We start from the raw sequence: 18926 nt of genomic DNA, 5'->3' as shown, positions 1-18926 counted from the left end.
AGGACGCTCATGATGAGGCAAATATTATGGAATAGAATTGATATCGGATTCGGTCTCGCATTGTGTCTACCAATACTGATGATAATCCAATACTAGTGATATAATAACAAAACAAATGCCATTTATTAGGACTTGTTACACATCATCAACACAAAAATAGGCACCTTTCACAATTATTCTCATAAAGTGTTATGGGTTTCATTGCATGACCAAACATTTCGGGCCTTTCGACCCATCCTTTACACTTTCGTGAAATATACATACATCATTTTCTAAATATAGCATTTACTAGCATTTCCTTGCGTGTAAAACCACTAATGAGAACCACTTTCAATAGTTATTGCAAGTTTATAGAGTCCATGGGCCGGTTCATCAATAGAGATACCTCCAGCACCTCTCTATCGCTGAAGAACTGAGCCTTCCCTTCACGGCAGTGGATTGGATGGGGAAGATGAAGACCCAGTTTACTGAAGGGAGAACCGAAATACAAAATCTTCAAAATCATACAATACCATCGTATGACAGGGTCCTAGCTGTGATATCTGACAGCTATGGAAGCTAATGCATGCACAATACGTGATTGCCAGATAGTACAGTCTGTATGAAAGACCACATGAAGCTCAGTCAGAACAGTGTACTTTATAGAACGTAGTAAATGAGTCGATACTGTCTCCTTTTTTCGTGAACATTCTAAATCATTACATCATAATTATAGATTTATTGCAATTACAACATAGAAGCAATTTAGAATGAGTTCATTTCCAACGATTTCTGACCAAACTCTGAATGTGTGAACATCTTTTGTTTTTTACATTTTTCATAATGGTAATGGAATCCTATATTTGCTACATTTTCTAACTGCTAAAGCGCCCTTACTATTTTGGCGTCCTCAGATCAAGGAACTTCTCCTTAACGTCCAGGACAACATCTGTTGCTTTGGTTTCTGGTAGTTTGATTTTTATCTGAGAGAGCAGTGGGCAGACATAACAGTATATAGTTACAGTATAATACTTAATATGCGTTAATCAAGTAATTTCCCCCCCCCCCCCCCCACACCCCCAAAACAGGGTTGTCTTCAGATGACTTTTATTAGACAGATCATGCATAAAAAATCTGTAAAAGAGTGTGTGTGTGTGTGTGTGTGTGTGTGTGTGTGTGTGTGTGTGTGTGTGTGTGTGTGTGTCTGTGTGTGTGTGTGTGTGTGTGTGTGTGTGTGTGTGTGTGTGTGTGTGTGCGTGCGTGCGTGCGTGCGTGTGCGACAGCCTGTGGCCTCCACCTGCAGAGGGGAAGAGAAAGATGTGTTTCATGAAGCCCATGAAACACACTATCGTACTCTTAAGCACTCAGAGATAAAGGTCATTGCTACTAGCTGGAGGGCCACAAGATTTGTGCCTCGGGCTCAAATTTGCAGATACTTCAGAGCCAGAAGAATCTGCAAAAAAAAACAACAACAGAGAATAACATGACTTGCAGAATTGTTATCCCCTTGGTGATTGGTTTAGGTGGAAGCTGCTCCGCCCATTTTCTGATGAACGGCACCGACCAAAATCACGTCAGAATGAATTATGTGAAACCATAATATTCAGGATGATTGTCCGGCTGGGGGGCATGGCTGGTTATGGCTAAGTAGTATGTACACCAGCTGGTGGTAAAATAAAGGACCTTCAACAGAATCCTGAGAGAGAAAGTACCAGGATGGGCTGGTGTTCTTACCTTCATGGCCTCACATTTCATGGAAGATGGGTCCTTCCCACTGAGCCCCAAGAAGACGTCTTCTGTCCCCACATTCTGCTTCAGTATTATTTCATACCTGCACAGATTCATACAAACCCACACACACGCACAGCGCAACACACAAAGTTACAGTAAGATGATAGAAACCAAAGCTTAACCCACGCAACCACATTATGATAAACATAGTTTTGTCTCGTGTGACTGACTCATTTCTAGATGACCATAGAATATGGTGTACATTTCAAAGGTCTTGTATATTTCGGAGGCTGTCATCTGTTGTGATGCATGTTTATTTAGCATAAATTTGATTACAATTTGCAAATCTTTAATAATCAATGAGACAGTTGGTCGTATTATATTAGAGCGTGTGAGATCATTTTCAGTAGCATGTCTTTAAAGTATATTCCAATGTGGCCAGGTTGTCTTACTCTGGCTGTGGTCGTGGATCTGCCAAGTCATCATAGTGGGAGCCCTCAGCCACCTCCTCCTCACTCCATATATCTTTACTGTCCTTCTTAATGTAAGCACTGGACCCTGTCGGTTTGGAGAAACGTATTCAATTTTCTTTTTTTGAAATTATAAATCGTCTATATTTTGTTTGTCTATATATCTTTATTTGATCCCTACAAGAGTTATATTCACCTATATCAGGGGAGTAGATAACTAAAATGTTTCTTAATGAAATAAAAAAATACATAACCTAAAGGACAATGTAAAGCACAAATAAACAAATAGTAACACATTTCCATTTTTTCTCGAACATCAGAAATTACCGTGTGGCTCAGTGCTGGTTTTGGGTGGGGGACCAATGTCTCCCGGTCCAATATGTGCACCACCTCTCACATTCTGTAATAAGCAATTATGGTTTGTTATTATTTTGGATTATGCCAAAAAGGCTTTAATGTTCACCAGTGTTTGCTGTTTGCGCTTAGGCAGGAAAGGTTTAGCACGCTGGCTCTGTGGCTTACTTTGGGATCCTCTTCTTCGTCCCCCTGTTGAGTCGACAGCAAGCTAGAGAGAGCCTGCATACTCTCAAATGATGATAATCCCTGTATCTCCATTCCCACCGCAAACAGACTTCTTAAAATACTACTAAACGACCACGCTGGTAAAAAAAAAGAAGAAGCAACCCCAATAATGATTGTGTTGCTCCTTGCCGTTACCAAGGAGACGCAAGTTTCCTGGCTGCCATGGAAACCAAATGTACGTCACTGCCTCATTTAATAAAAAGATCCTCAAAGAAACTCGATTTTTTAATTCATTCTTTGTTTCGCTCTGTACACTCCTATTTAATTATTCATATACGTTTGAAGGTATTTCTTAAACTAGCGATATAATCACTTAGTGCCTTTTGTACTTGCCCACTCACCGTACTTGGAGGAACGCATGGACCCGGGGACTACACCGCTCGGATCAGGCTCAAGGTGACAGGCACCACTACTACAACTCAAATGCTGCCCGCCGTGTTCGCTACCACAGAGGACAACAAACCAGTCCCCATAGTGGTAGACAGAGATGCCCTATCTCTGTACACTACCCCAAAAGAAACGTTCAACTATGTGGAGACGGAGGCAGGCAAATTGGAGAGCGGTATCGCAGGCATAAGGACATCCCTGGAGCCCTATTCGGCATGGTGTCAAGACGTCTATGGAAACATAAGACCCAAAGTTCAGCGGGTCACCCGCTTTGGAAACGAGGTCTGTGCTTATTTAAGACAGCCACCGGATGGTTTCTACCCCCGCGCTGGAATCATTGGTTTCGCCGGTGTGGTGGGATTTTTTCTTGCCAGAGGATCTAGAATAAAAAGGATAATCTACCCTGCCGGCCTGATTGCCATTGGTTCGACCCTCTACTACCCGGAACAAGCGGTGGCGATCGGGAAGTCCACAGGGGACTCCGTGTACGACTGTGCTCTCCAGGGTTATGTTGCCCTTGATAAGTTGGTGAGGCCCGGGAAAAAACAAAACAGCCCTTCGGACCCCAAACCATGATCACAGACTTGCGACGAATTCCGAGTCGACATACTGCAAGATAACTATTTGAGTTATCGATCGATGTACTAACTATACTGAATCGTCTGTCTTGCTTTTGCATTAAATGTCTGAGGTGGTGCCTCTGTCAGGGCTTTAAACTTGATTAAATTATTTCAGATATAATATTTATCTACTCTTAATAAAATCTTAATTTCACAGTTTACACTTGCGTCAATTATTTCAGCATCATCAAGTTCTAATGTCAATAAAGCAGAATATCACTGTTCGAATGAGATGAAACTATTCATTCTGTTCGGAGTTAGTCTATTCAAGATTAACATACATCCTAGCAGTCAAACAACCAAAGTCGACTGCATGTACTTTACATTATAAACAAAAGGAACAATGTCATACATACGTGGATGTTTAATATCTTTATTTACCTCATCACGAAAAAGTATACAAAATTTAAATTATTAACCATTCCAAAAAAAAAATGTTATTCTTCCAACTTTTACAGAAGCACCAGCTTCTCATTCAGGGCGATTTGAGCTTGGGTGAGGTTGGACAAATAGGTCACCATCAACAGGTCCTGAAACACAGAAAGCACAGACGGGTTTAACTCTTAAGGTACGGCCACACTGAATGCGTAACGGTCATTGTGTGTCACAAAAATGGTTCAACGCGCCTACGCAGCTAGATGAGCCCGCCTAAAGCGTATTTTCCCCAGCAACTTTTCTTTTGCTCCACAAAAATGGCTGAGATCACCAGCCATGTTTACTGTATTTGTTGTGGGAGTTCGAGGAGAGTAGGAAACCCAAACGCTGTCGTGTTTGGGTGCATGACATCCTCTGTAGGCGCTCACAGCTGGGTGAGTTTCACCACCTCCTACAGGAACTCCGCCTGGTTGACGGCCGATTCCAGGTGTATTTTGGGTAGACCGGGGGCCATGTTCGATGACCTGCTAGCCCGGGTTGGTGCCAGGATCTCCCGTCAGGACACCAACTGCAGGCACTCCATATCAGCTGCAGAGCGCCTGTCCTCCGTCTCTCTGCCAGTGACGTCGGTTCAAGCTCAACGCTGATTGGCTATCGCGGCTAAGCGTCAAGCGTAGGAGCGTAAAAAAAAAATTCTACCCGCGTAACGCGTTCAGTGCGGCTGTCCTTTTAGACTCATAAAGACTGTAGAACCATCTCACTGTGGGCAACAGTAACGAAAGCATAAGATGTACTATACTGGCCTACAACCTCATAATAGATGTACAAAACCGGTCAGTTATTGTAGCGTTTACTCAATACTAATTTTGGAAAAAATGAAATAAACATGTTACGTTTGAGTAAGTTGCCTGACCTCAAGCACTGCTTGATTTCACTGCCACTTTTTCCTGCACTCGCATGCGGCTTAACACATCGCAGTGTGGGAAATAGAAAGCTAGATACTAAAAATATTGGCACAAGTGAAAACACGCAAACACTCACATTGATGTTGGAGTTCAGCATGGTCTCAAAGTCCTCTGCCGAGATGGTGGGCACCTTGTTGATCAGGTCCATCAGGAAGCGGCCCACGCTGTTGTCCGCTGTCGCCTTGCCAGACTGAGGAAGCATATCAACAACTCGACTCAGCCACCGGCACAAGGACGATTCTGATTGGTTATCGTTTTGTGAATGAACCGTTTGTTTTATGAATGAACCATTGTTTTACTTCTTACTCCATTGTGCTTGTACATAGCTAGTCAGGCCAACAAGGTTCATGAGTATTTGTGAACATATCTAGCATTTATGTAACATTGATACCGCTTTACTAATACACTTTAACAGCTTATTGACAAGATAAATACTGATGGGTTTTAAAGAGCTGAGTAATAGGAGCCTGACATCCCCAGACTAATTAGCGAATGTGTCATTTCTATTTCCAAAGGTCACCGACCAAAATGCCTCTAGACACAATTTGATAGACCTACGGCCAATCAGACCATGGTAACATGTGACACATCAAAAGCACCCAACTTTGTTGTTGATTAAAATGCCTCGAAGGCGTTCCGAAAGGGCGCTCCTCTCTGAAGTCATCATATCAAACCCGCCCCAAATTAGACTAAATGTTGTGATTTGCCTGTCCCGGGCCGGGTCTGCTGGAAATGTTACTGAACTGAAGGGGGGGGGAAGGTGTATTATTAGCTACCCTAGTTTTTGCTATGGCTATGCGTTCAGCATGGCATTGCTGCAAATGTACTTTTCCTAGACCTTGTGGCAAAAAAGTTATAATAAATTCAATTTATATAGCGCTTTTCTCGTACTCAAAGCGCTTTACATAGGAGCACAACAATAAACTAACAAAAGGAAATGCAAAGTAAAGGTGTCGATGCCTTTTTGCAGATACCAAGGTGGAGAGGCTCATGCATCGTATTGTTAAGAGGCACTCCCCATACTACTCCCTTCTATGTAATTCGATTGACCTGATGTTATGCTGACTGCGGTGGCTCTGAACCTACAAAAAATGTACAAAGCCCTTCACAGTGATTTGCGTCACACCACATCTTCTCGTTCTCGGTGACACTCTTTTGTTCCCTGTTCGAAGGTACTTACCAGCACATCCTCAATGTAGGTGAGAACGGTGGCGAGCATGTCCTGCACCCTGGAGGCCGAGCCGCCCACCTGCGACAGGTCCGAGGTCAGGCCCTTGGTGCGGCTGGGAGTCACGCGAGTCCTCTGCAGGAGGTCAACTGGAACACACAGCACTAGCGCATGACAACCCCGCCTAGCCTACAATGTCATTATTGTCCGATAACCTGAGTAGACTTCTGTCTAAGTTAATGCATGTGTCGCACGCCTAGTGGTCCAAGTATACTTTATTTTAAAGCAGCTTTAGTGGAAAAGAGGCATTGGTGTTTGGCGTTCTTACCGCCTATCCTCTCGGTGTCGTAGTAGATGTATTTCACACTCAGTGGGGTGAACATCACGCCGACCGTCTTGCCTGGCACGCCCATCTGAGCACTGTACCGACAACGATAAGAAGATGCCTCATTAATCCCATGAGGGAACTCCAGGTGATACAGAAGCACTTACAGAAAAGAGAAACTGTTCAAATATGGGGTTAGAATTAGATGTAAATGAGATGTGAAATATATAAAATACAGCTGGGGTTGAAAGAGCAGTAAAATAAATAATAGAAAATACATCGTTTTACAAGCTCTATGAATTAGTCATTGTCTGGTTACATTAACGCAATATAAACAAAATAAGGCTATATATTTAAATGATCAATTTCAACATTTCGGAAAAAAAACAGAGTCCCTTCAGATGCACATTCATTGAACATCTAAATACAAATGGCGACCACTTCACAGTGAGAGGGACGTACCTGACGTAGGCGCGGATGTTCATCTTGCCGCTCTGCAGGGCGGTGTCCACGGTGAGGTGGATTGGGTTGGTGGCCTCTCGGCTGTAGTACTCATGGATGAGCACCGAGTGCTCCGTGATGTCAAACCCGGTGGCGTACCTGTTCAAAATAGGTTGCACGTTTATGGGATCCAGTAGAATGAATAGGGTCCCTACACACAAAACGAATCATTAACAACTTAGTTAGCATACCGGGAGTTTATTAACAAAAAAACCGACTTTTCGAGTCTGTGCCTAAGCCATTTAGGCTGTTGCATTGCTCCGGGACACTTTGGGCAAGCTCTATACTCGATTATCAACGCCCTGTCAATAAGCCCTGTCTGGGGGGCTTATTTTATGGGATTTCATGCCGAAAAGGACCCTGGGTTCAATTTTCGCCGGAATTACAGGTTACGTTAAAAAACAGGGATAACACAATATATTTTTTCAGACAAAGCCTTTTCTCACCATCCAATGATGACCTCGCTGGGCGACACCCTCTTGTGGAGCTCGTACATGTTCTTGGCGAACTCCATGTCCACAGCAACCTGTAGTTAAGAGAATTGGCATGGCGGTTTCCAAATTACATTCATAAAATCATTAAGCAACTTAACGCCCACTGATAAGGTGATTGACGTGCCTCCCCTCTTAGTTATCTGGCAATAAAAGTTAGAAAGACCACTGCCATTTTCGAAGTATAGCAATGCTAATTATTATGTTGCAAGATTGTCTAGTCATTAATCATGAAATATTTTTTCTTATGGGAAGACTGTTTGACAACAGCGTTTCTCGTGCAAGACGTGGCAAAACAAACTGACAATTCGTTTGCCTAGTGCCGGTATATTTAGGTTTAACCTTATTCCTATTTTAAAGTATTACAACTATTGAGTACTCCTAACGTTATTCGGCAGAGTATCGCCAACATTAACTCCCATAATGCATCCAGATGTAAAACCACAATACAGTTACTAATCATTTAGCAATAACGTACCTCATCCTCCGACTCATTGTGGGGGACAGAGAAGCAGTTGGTCACCTCCACAGAGTGCTTCTCGATGGTGCCTGAGAGGACAGTGGCGATAGCATCTATTAGTATGGCTCAACTCGCCCTACCGGCTAACTGGTTACACAATTGCGGGTGGATACAGCCACACGATTGACCCCTAAATCCCACTAAGCTATACAAAAGAGTAGCTCTAGAAGTGTTGGTTTGACGGCAGACTTGTTTCGCATTTAACAAATAACGTTCAACAGCTGTTACTAGGTATTGTTAGCTCGGATCTGCTAACTGGCCGTCCAGATGTACTGCACTGAAACGGGAGAACATGCGTTAGCAAGCGAGCTAATGCCTGCTAGCTGCCCATCACTTATTTCCACTGTTCCCGGTCTGCCAGAAGCCCGTTCTTTAAACAATTGTAACGTTTACCTAATAATGTTCCGATGACACGGCTAGCCCCCTCATTTCGACGCTCGTAAGAGTCGCCGATGGAAGCAAGAACAACAGGGTGAATTTTCACCGCTGGACCGTACACGGACATCTTGAAAGAGGAAGACGAACCGTAGCGAATGTTTTGATTGGTGGGACAAAGTGTGGGGAGAAATGGTTAGACTGCCGCCTAGCGGTCGGGGTGCAATTCAACTATCGTTTAATAATCGTGATTATGAAACAGTGCAGTTTAGACTGGGTTGATCAGGTATAGGCCATGTATTAGGACTTCTCTCAGAGATTAAAGCACATTGAAATTCTGGGTTTGTTTTTATAAATATGGAAAAACGACTGGGGTAACTGATCACCCATACAAATATGAAACACACATGTATAGGCATAAACATTACTATTACAAATTGTCAACAATAAGTAACTTATTAATGAATGAAAAAATATTATACTGACGAAATGTAGATAAACTCCCATAAACGTGACGGCAGTAATATTCCTAGGGGCTGGGTCTGTGACAGCATCCCCCAGTCCTACCTGCGCAGCTGCCGGCGATGTTCTCGTCTCAGATGAGGGGAACGATGCTCTCCACGGTTATCGCGTGACCACCATTTATCACATTTGCAGCCGGGCACAGGTTGTAGCCCACTGAGCCTGCCATTATTAATCAGCCTGCTCTTTTCTACATTTTCAATATTTATTTATTTATTTACTCATTTGGGGATTTCCCGGATTTTAAAAAACAAAACACAGAGCGGTCGCTTGTGCGATTGCCTTTGTTTCCTGGAGAAGCGGACAGGGGGGTGAACCGTGATGCTGCATCGCTCGCCCACCCGAACAGAGCGCTGGTAAACAGAAGACATGGATGTCATTGACGGGAAAGTGGCCATTCCTGTTCGCTCCAACCTCACATCGTCCGTTGTTGAACGATAGGCTCTCCTCTGCATGGTGTTTCGCTGCTGAACAGGTAAGCTTTTCAGGCCTTTGGGTACCTTGCTAATAATGCGCGCGTGCGTGTGTGAGTGCGTGTGTTTGCGTGTGTGATTGTGTAAGCGTGTGTGTGTATTCGTGCATGTGTGTGCGTGTGTGTGTCTGTACAATAACGTGCTTGTTAATGTACTGGGTTGTCTGACACACAAGGTGACTTTATGTGTTTATTTTTATACATCTATCATGCGTAATAATGCGTCATGCTGATCGTCGATACCAGTTTCCCCAGAACGCCTCCCATTGCTTATCAATGGCCTTATATCTTCAAAGGCAACTCAATTGGTTTGGCCAGTGGGCTTTATCAGTCTATTTCAGACCCCCTGAGGATTATATAAGCAGAGACAAACCTCATGAGCAAATTAAAACACAAATCAAAACAATTAAACAAGATGTAAATAACGCGCTGGATTACTCACTTACACACACACACACACACACACACACACACACACACACTCACACACACACACACACACACACACACACACACACACACACACACACACACACACACACACACACACTCTTTCGCACACGCACTTAAATTAGACTGCCTGACCTTATGCTCTTAATCAAACATGCAACACTGGAAGCACTATATACTATATATAATACTATTACAATAGTACTATATATAGTACTATTACATTAGTACTATATCTAGTACTATAATAGTACTATAATATTATAATAGTACTCAAGATAAAAGTACTCAAAGTACTATTCTTATTCAGCATATGTTTTCCTCACTACCTCCCTGCCAGGGGACTCAACGAATGGTTTAGTCCTCATCTCTTCTAACAGTCATTTTTACTCTTTATCGTTCGTTTACTCACTCCCTTACGCATGCATGGTTCGCTGATGGGCTCATAGAAGTGCTGAATTTGCACAGACATACGTAGGTGTAGTAGTTCATTTCCAGAAGGACAAGTCAGCATGCGGCAGTCTCTTTGAGCTATGGAGCTCGCGGTAAGTGCCGCATGAGCGAGAGTCCTCCGAAGAACCACATGTCATGGCATTAACCGATGAGGCGGGGGAATCGACATGACAGCAGCAGCACTTAATCAATGGCAACAATGTCAAATGACCCTGTGTCTCCGCCCCCTTTCTTATCTTCCAGGGCTCGCTATCCAGGGAAACAAATGGTGCAAGCAGTGGCCGACGGACAGCTCCGGCCATAAAAGAGGACCATTAATAACACAATTATACACTTGAACACACACACAAAAGAACATACATATACAGAGAGAGAGAGCCACACACACGCACGCACATACACGCACGGACCTACGCACATACACACACACACACACACACACACACACACACACACACACACACACACACACACACACACACACACACACACACACACACACACACACACACACACACAGAGCAACTGCCACGCTCAAGCACACACACCCACACACACATACACTTACATACACACACGTCATAATGGCGCTAGAGAACTCTGTCTTCCACTCGCGTCCTGGGTCGCTCTCCTTGCCATTGGACGGAGAGAGGGGGCGAGTAGGGGAGGGGCCGGACCCCCGGGACTCCAAGGGGGAGTCCTCCGTCCTGCTCCCCGCCACCACCACCACCACCAGCACCACCCCCACCCCCACCAGCACCACCGCCCCCGTCCCGGGAGTCCTAAACCCATCCCAGGAGCTCGGCCACGTGGTTACCACGGAGACGGACCCATCGCCGGTAGAAGCGGGAGTGGAGGCGGAGGACGGGCCGCCCTTGGCCAAGGTCAAGAGGTCGTTCCAGTCCAAACTGGCGGAGCGGGAGCTCAACGCCAACACGCAGCAGCCCAAGAAGATCAGGGTGGTGGAGAAGGAGGGGGGTCGATTCGGCTGGGGTGAGTGCCCCCCCCCCCCCCCCCCCCCCCCCCCCCCCCCCCCCCCCACTGAGAGCATGGCCTGTTCACACACACACACACACACACACACACCCATCCTGGGCGGCATGTAGCTAGTGTGGAGTAGGAGTCGAGCGGTTTGGCCGGTAACCGCGAGGTTGCTAGTTCGATCCCCGGCTCCTCCTAGCTGGGTGTCGGGGTGTACCCGAGCTAAACGCCTCACCCTTAAATCTCCCGATGAGCTGACAACGCCGTGAATGTGTGCATGAACGGGTGAACGTTGATAATATTGTAAAGCGCTTTTGTTGGCCCCTGGTTAAAAAAAAAGCGCTAAATAAATGCAGTCCATTTACCGTCCTTTGAAGGAACCAGCGGCTTCAGGTCCAGGGATTGGCCCATGAGACCCTCTTTGTCCCGCCTTAAAAGTTTTGCAGGCCCATCTTGCGTCTGTTTCTGCCCGCAATGTTTATTTTTCACCATCCCCAATTCATGCATGCCCTGTGTTTCATCGGGGTTCACCTTTACAACTCTGTAGGCTTGCAGTCTGTTTGCATATACCTCTAATTTATATACACCTTTCAAACCATTTAAGTCGTATCATCATATCAGTGAATATCTATATTTTGATGGGATATCTCCGATCACATATGCAACGCGTGTTGTCAAACCCCAAAGTTAAGCACTTGCTGCTGGCAACATCCCAGTTCAAGAAATGTTCCAGGACGTGCAATCACCAAGTGGAGTGGAGTTCAGTACGGGGGGCTATAACGTTTGATTGGATATCATTAACACTTGATTTGCGACTTGGGTTTGGGTAGCCGCCTAATCCAACGTTATTTTCATGATCACTTGGTGCTTTGTGAAATAGACAGTAAGTAGTATGGTTAATGATACCCTCTACAGTTTGAAGGTTTAAAGGCTGCACTGAGCGAAACTAAAGTATTGTTCTTTCATTTCCAAATGAACATGAGGATTTATAGGAAAGAACATGTTGCACCATTCCCAGAGGTTAGATCTACCTCTTCTTAGCAAATAATGAAAGGTCCCGACTCCCCAGACCCTCATAAGCAAAGCTACTAATCTGTGTTGTATATGTACTTGATAACTTTCTGGACAATACATCTGTGATAAAGCAATACAGCTTTTTTCTTCCCTTTAGCCCGCATGTCCCACCGAAGGAATAGAGTCCTCGACTGACAATCAATCGGATCACGTATCTTTTCTCTTGTCTCTCTCTCTCTCTGGCTCCAGTTCTGGCTCTCTCTTTCACTCTCTCCCCTCCACACTCACCCTCTGTGTATTGGACACACTGCATGGGGCACATGTGTGCCCATCTATTCTCTTCTCCTGACTGCAATAGTTGTGATACCAACTCTTGGCACTTTCTCCACTGGCCTTCCATTCCTTCTGACTGTGAGCTGACCTTTAAATGAATTAGAGCTGTTTCCCATCCCAGGCTTCCTTTCTCTTGTTTTCCTCAGAGACCAGACAATCCAGAATATTCTTTGCCGTTGTTCAATTTAATACAACTAGCAGGGCAGAAGCCTCCCATCTCATGTTGTGTAACCTTCGTACAGAAGCAGCCAAAGTGGGGGCACTTAAAGAATAGTCCAAATTTAGTAGTGGCATGTTGGATGCCGTCCCTATAATTTGTTGTGTGGCCCCTTCTCCCTCCCCTTATCTTTTGACACCGACGGTGAGTTAGGTTGACAGTGTTATTCCCAGGAAATATCTTAACAGCATATAAATTCCTCTATAATTCAGTTTAATTTTCAGACGTTTAAAGAACGGTGGAGCGTAGTCAAGGTGACGGAGCGATACACCACGCGGTCGACATGTTTGCGCGCCGACAATAGCCCGAGAAAAAAGCTTATCGATCGGCCCACCCGCCCATCAGCCCATTCATTAGACTGTCTTGTGCTGCCAAAGAGGTCTCTCTCTCTCTCTCTCTCTCTCTCTCTCTCTCTCTCTCTCTCTCTCTCTCTCTCTCTCTCTCTCTCTCTCTCTCTCTCTCTCTCTCTCTCTCTCTCTCTCTCTCTCTCTCTCTCTCTCTCTCTCTCTCTCTCTCTCTCTCTCTCTCTCTCTCTCTCTCTCTCTCTCCCTCTCTCTCTCTCTCTCTCTCTCTCTCTCTCTCTCTCTCTCTCTCTCTCTCTCTCTCTCTCTCTCTCTCTCTCTCTCCCTCTCTCTCTCTCTCTCTCTCTCCCTCTCTCTCTCGCGCTCGCTCTCGCTCTCGCTCTCTCGCTCTCGCTCTCTCTCTCTCTAGACTACTAGAAACATAAACATCAATAGCAGGGTCATTGAGGCACAACTGGGCCCCTGTCGTCGGGCTCGAGGGTCAACACCAATTCACATCCCTCCTCCACAATTAGAACATCAAAGGGATTTCTCTCTCGTTATCGTCGAGGCTGTAGCACATATATAAACCACTTTAAAGCATACGTTTTATATATTTTCCAATCGTATGTCTGGGAAAGAACACTGTCAGAGTCTGCCTTTCCATGTCGGAAAGTGTGGGACACAGCGTTGATTAACTGTGTCCAGAATCGCCTACTGCTCAGGGAGACGTCTTGATTGACAATGCCGACAGCCAATGAGAAACGTGTCCTCACTTTCTTGTAAATGCATGTATCGGACGTTCGGGACGATCCAAACTGTGAAATAGTGCTTAGGAACGGAAAAGGCTTGAGACCATCTCGAGGCAAACCCGACCATGAATCTGCATAATAATGGAATATTGGTCTTTAATAAATTCTATGTCAGTTGTCACCAATGTCACCCCAGCGGCTCTCTGTGGACCAGTTCTGCGCATTGAGCTATCTCCCTTTTTCAGAGTCGTGCTTCCACAGTATTAAAGAAAAGCCTGTTTTTGATCGCAGGGGGTCTTAAAGAACATATCGCTCACGGTGGCGCCCTGCAAACTAGAGCAGGGCATTGTTCTCCTCACCGGCAAAGCAGCAGTGGAAACCGCATGATCCAGAGTCTAGCTCGGTGTCTGTCTCCTTTGAGGAAAGGTACCACTTGTTCCAAGGAGACGCAGATAAAGATATGTTTTCTTCTTTTTTTTCCCTCTCCCGTTACACTCCGGTGCTCCGTGGTATTCTCCCTTATTTGTTCTCCATCCGAGGTGCGTCGGCCTTGTATTTATTTATTTATTTATTTGAATTTCAACTGTTTATTTTTATTGCTTTTGCTTTCCTTGTGTCACTAGGCTGGCGGGCTGAGCACATATCTCCCTCTATCTCGCTCCTCTCTCTTGCACACCTTCTCCTGCTTCATGCCGCTAAGCTGCCTTCATCCCTTATCTTCCTCCACCGTTTGCGGCTTTAAGACCATCCTACCCCTTTTTCTTTTCCAAATCATCTTCACCCTTCCGACATGAAAAACAAAATAAAAAAAACGCACACCTACAAATAAAAGATATTCATTGCAGTACATTCCTAGTAATGCCCATGTCCTCCTGTGGGTCCCCGGGGTTTGTAACAAACTCTTCCTCATCTTCCTCCTCCTCCTCTTTGCTATGGCGTATTCGCCAACAACAAGTACCAGCCAGCCATGCCAGTGGCCTCTTGAACACCAAGGCTCACCTCGAATCATATCAAAAAACATTTACTGCAGCGCCTCAATACAAAAACCTTGAAATACTGATGCTGTGTTTCCTCATGAGGTGTAACAAACTCCCTTCCTCTTCCTCCTCCTCCTGCTCCTCTTCCTGCTCCCCCTCTTCCTCCTCCTGCTCCTCCTCTTCCTCCTCCTCCTCCTGCTCCTCCTCCTCCTCCTGCTCCTCCTCCTCCTCCTCCTACTGCTCCTCCTCCTGCTCCCCCTCTTCCTCCTCCTCCTCCTCCTCCTCCTCCCCCTCTTCCTGCTCCTCCTCTTCCTCCTCTTCCTCCTCCTCCTCCTCCTCCTCCTCCTCTTCCTCCTCCTCCTCCTCCTCCTCCCCCTCTTCCTCCTCCTGCTCCTCCTCTTCCTCCTCCTCCACCTCCTCCTCCTCCTCCTCCTCCTCCTCTTCCTCCTCTTCCTCTTCCTCCTCTTCCTCCACCTCCTCCTCCTCCTCCTCCTGCTCCTCCTCTTCCTCCTCCTCCTCCTCCTCCTCTTCCTCCTCCTCCTCCTCCTCCTCCTCCTCCTCCTCCTCCTCCTCTTCCTCCTCTTCCTCTTGTCTCCCCAGGCCGTAAGCGCCGCAAGCGCCAGCGCTACGTGGAGAAGAACGGCCGCTGCAACGTCTCCCACGGCAACATGCGCGAGACCTACCGCTACCTGACAGACATCTTCACCACCCTGGTGGACCTCAACTGGCGCTGCTCGCTCTTCGTCTTCGTCATGGCCTACGCCGTCACGTGGCTCTTCTTCGGCGCCATCTGGTACCTCATCGCCTACGTCAGGTCAGTGGAGGTTGGGGATGGGGGCGGGGGGGGGGGGGGGGGGGGGGGGGGGGGGCGGGTAGAGGAGGCGTGTGAGCGAGATGGCGCCGTGTTTGATTTATTTAAATTTTTATTTATCCATTTTATTTTTGGCGACTTACAAGTCACCCAAGGTCACCTTGCATAGAGTAAAAAAAAGCATCAAATAACAACAACAAAGCATGAAGTAACAGCGTCGAACATTATTCAAACCCAACATCGATCACCGGTCACTGTAGTGCAGTGACCGGACATGGTGGGCGCCAGTTTGCACAGGTGGGTTTTGAGTCTGGGTTTTGAACGTTGTGACTGGAATCCGACTGTCTGGGGAGCTCCGTAGTCTGGGGCAGCTGAAGGCTCGGGCCCCCGTGGTGATCACTCGCGGTTTGGGGGATGTTGAGTACTCCAGCAGACGGCACGAGGATGCGTTTCACGGTACATGCCGATGGATCGCGGTCTACACGGCCGCCGCTGACTTGGGGGTCCTGCTGTGAGGCAAGGCTAGGAAGACCTTGAAATGGTGCAGGATTTAGGATGTCTTCCTGGACGGATGTGTTTCAGCATTATCAGTGAGCAAGTGACGCAATATGTAAAGTTGTTTCCTATTTCCTATTTATAATTTGGTCTTTTTTTATTAGTCGTTGCTCCATGTAGCTCTTTTTCAATGCATCGTTTTGACAAATGATGCAATTGCCCATCTGATTTTCACGAGTGTGTGCCCGTGCGCTGCTATTTTGACTGCTTTCTCTGCTTTGTGTGAAATATTGTGAACATTTCTCATCACACATCCTATGACTAATGTGTGCGAAACGCTTTTTTTCATAATCATTCCCCTACAACTCGAAGCGGGCGTGCCGTGCTATTTCGGCTCAACAACTCGACCCCGTCGAAACCCAAACGAGTCAACAGTGCCAGAGTCTCAGCCGAAACACACAGCCGTTACGAGCTCACACAAATATGTCGACGCAAAAGACTTAAATGTTGCAGCAGCCGTTCGGGAGCGCGGGATACACCGACAGGGGGGTCACCGTGGGAACGCGGCGTCAAGGAGAAACAGAGAAAAACACACACCGCTGCTCCCTAGTTGGCTCCCGGGCGGCGCCAAACACAGCCTTTGTTTGGACCTATTTTCTGCGCTCCTTTTTGGAACAAGGTCACGGTGACTGGAGTACACGCCCAAGTAAAGCCTCAAGGACATGTGCTGCAGTTTAACCCCTTCACTACCCCTTCCCTGTTTCACATCAGTTATAAGCCGATACAACAAATGCATTCAATGGAAAATGTTCATTCTAATTGATGGATTCAAACTGCACAACAATGCTCAATGAGAATATATCTTATATTATTTTAGCAAAATGGGCTGCATTGTTGTTTTGCAAATTGGGAGTTAAAGCTAGTCTGAGAACCAGAAGAATCTATGAGCTCATGTTTTATTTTCTCTGGTGTATGCGTCCGGCCCGCTTCCCCAAATATCCAGCAGATCTGGCCCGGGTCGGCCAATCACAACCGCTTATCTGATATGGGACGGGTTTCATTCGATGACAGAGGAGCGGTCTTTGGGAGCGCTGTTGAGCTATTTTCATAAACAACCCAGATGTGTCACATCTTTTGATGCTCTGATTGGTTGTAGGCCTATCCAGGCAAGGTAGAAACCCCTGACCAACCACGGTACAGATGTCCTGAGTGGCCGCAAGCTCTGTCAGCTCTAAACAGATGTTCTCACAGCGCATTTAACTCACTAATAGCAGAAGGGTGGCTATTCACTATCTAAATAATCACACTCAAATTATAGCTCTCGAGCTCTCCTTCCTATAGCCCTTCATTTAATATATACTCTTTTGGAGTTGGATCATAGCACTTACCTCACATGATTCAAATAATTACCTTTTACTCAATGTTGGACTAATACAATAAAAGCAAAAGTCATTCCTTTTTGTTATTCTGTATTTCAGTATGTTAAGTAACTGGATAACAATCTATTCTGGAGTACAACTGTGTTGGCCAGGACACAGTCCAGTGCCTGCCTGCTAACTAAATATAGCCCCTTATTTACACCCACTCTATTTATACCCTTCCTCGCCTCCCTCCTCTGCGGCTGTTTATCACCCCCACCCCCCACCCCCCCCGCTATCTCCAGGGGCGACCTGGACCACCTCGAGGACGAGCAGTGGACGCCGTGCGTCAACAACGTCAACGGCTTCATCTCGGCCTTCCTGTTCTCCATCGAGACGGAGACCACCATCGGCTACGGCCACCCGCGTCATCACCGACCAGTGCCCCGTGGGCACCATCCTGCTGCTGCTGCAGGCCATCCTGGGCTCCATGGTCAACGCCTTCATGGTGAGCAGCCGACCACGGGTCCCCGTGGTGGGCGGCCAATCAGAGGGAGAGGAGAATAGCTCCTTGTGGTGGGCGGCCAATCAAAAAGGAGGAGAGGATAGGTCCTCGTGGTGGGCAGCCAATCAGAGGGAGAGGAGAATAGGCTATTGTTGTGGGCGGCCAATCAAAAAGGAGGGGAGAATAGGTCCTCGTGGTGGGCAGCTAATCAGAGGGAGAGGAGAATAGACCCTTGTGGTTGGTAGCCAATCAGAAGGAGAGCAGAATAGGCTATTGCGGTGGGTAGCCAATTAGAGGGAAGGAGAATAGGTCCTTGTTGGCAGCCAATCAGAATGAGAGGAGAAAAGGCCCTCTTTGGAAGCAGCAAATAATTGAATTTGGTCTTTTTTGTGATGTTGCAAATAGAGTTGCTGTAATGCAAGATACATTTCGGGCTTGTCTGACAATAAAGTATTATCGAATCATATCATATTGTAGAAGGAGAGGAGAATAGGCCCTCTTGGTGAGCAGCCCATCAAAAAGGAGGAGACAATGTGCCTTCACGGTGAGCAGCCAATCAAGGAGAGGAGAATACAGGCCAGTGGTGGTAGGCCCTCCCCCAACCAAATCCACGGAGAGATGAACATAATGATTAATTAAACGTGGCAATAATTAATTCAGGTTAAGGGAAATAGTTACGTTTTTTTCTCATAATAGTTAAGAAATGCATCAGAAATTGTCAAAATGTGCCTACTGTTATGAGCAGTTTGACACGTAGAGAACCCTTTATCTCGCATCAGAACCCGACCCAATGGGGTCCACTTGCGTCAAACCACC

At 46.2% G+C, this 18926-nt stretch overlaps 3 protein-coding genes and 1 pseudogene across 3 annotated transcripts; 2 read left to right on the top strand and 2 right to left on the bottom strand.

Annotated features, from left to right (window-relative positions):
* Positions 1–99: 99 nt before the first annotated feature.
* Positions 100–3012, bottom strand: dnaaf6 (dynein axonemal assembly factor 6). The gene is made up of 6 exons (XM_030363633.1): positions 2703–3012; positions 2508–2580; positions 2163–2268; positions 1714–1810; positions 877–962; positions 100–467 (listed from the first exon to the last, which is right to left on the bottom strand). The coding sequence occupies exons 1-6, from the start codon at positions 2793–2795 to the stop codon at positions 338–340; spliced, it is 585 nt and encodes a 194-aa protein (XP_030219493.1). The 5' UTR covers positions 2796–3012; the 3' UTR covers positions 100–337.
* A 101-nt stretch (positions 3013–3113) lies between these two features.
* apooa (apolipoprotein O, a) lies at positions 3114–3930 on the top strand. The gene has a single exon (XM_030363634.1). The coding sequence runs from the start codon at positions 3186–3188 to the stop codon at positions 3723–3725; it is 540 nt and encodes a 179-aa protein (XP_030219494.1). The 5' UTR covers positions 3114–3185; the 3' UTR covers positions 3726–3930.
* A 196-nt stretch (positions 3931–4126) lies between these two features.
* Positions 4127–8678, bottom strand: eif3f (eukaryotic translation initiation factor 3, subunit F). Its single transcript, XM_030363631.1, has 8 exons — positions 8508–8678; positions 8073–8143; positions 7550–7629; positions 7065–7202; positions 6606–6697; positions 6290–6426; positions 5186–5299; positions 4127–4299 (listed from the first exon to the last, which is right to left on the bottom strand). Exons 1-8 carry the CDS (start codon positions 8617–8619, stop codon positions 4222–4224), a joined length of 822 nt encoding a protein of 273 aa, XP_030219491.1. The 5' UTR covers positions 8620–8678; the 3' UTR covers positions 4127–4221.
* A 2180-nt stretch (positions 8679–10858) lies between these two features.
* The window catches only part of LOC115548594 (uncharacterized), an 8510-nt pseudogene continuing 442 nt past the window's right edge, over positions 10859–18926 (top strand).

This window comes from Gadus morhua, chromosome 8 (genome assembly GCF_902167405.1).
Source record: "Gadus morhua chromosome 8, gadMor3.0, whole genome shotgun sequence".
NCBI lineage: Eukaryota > Metazoa > Chordata > Actinopteri > Gadiformes > Gadidae > Gadus > Gadus morhua.
Note: the sequence above shows the minus strand (reverse complement) of the source record. Positions and strands in the feature narration are given on the sequence as shown.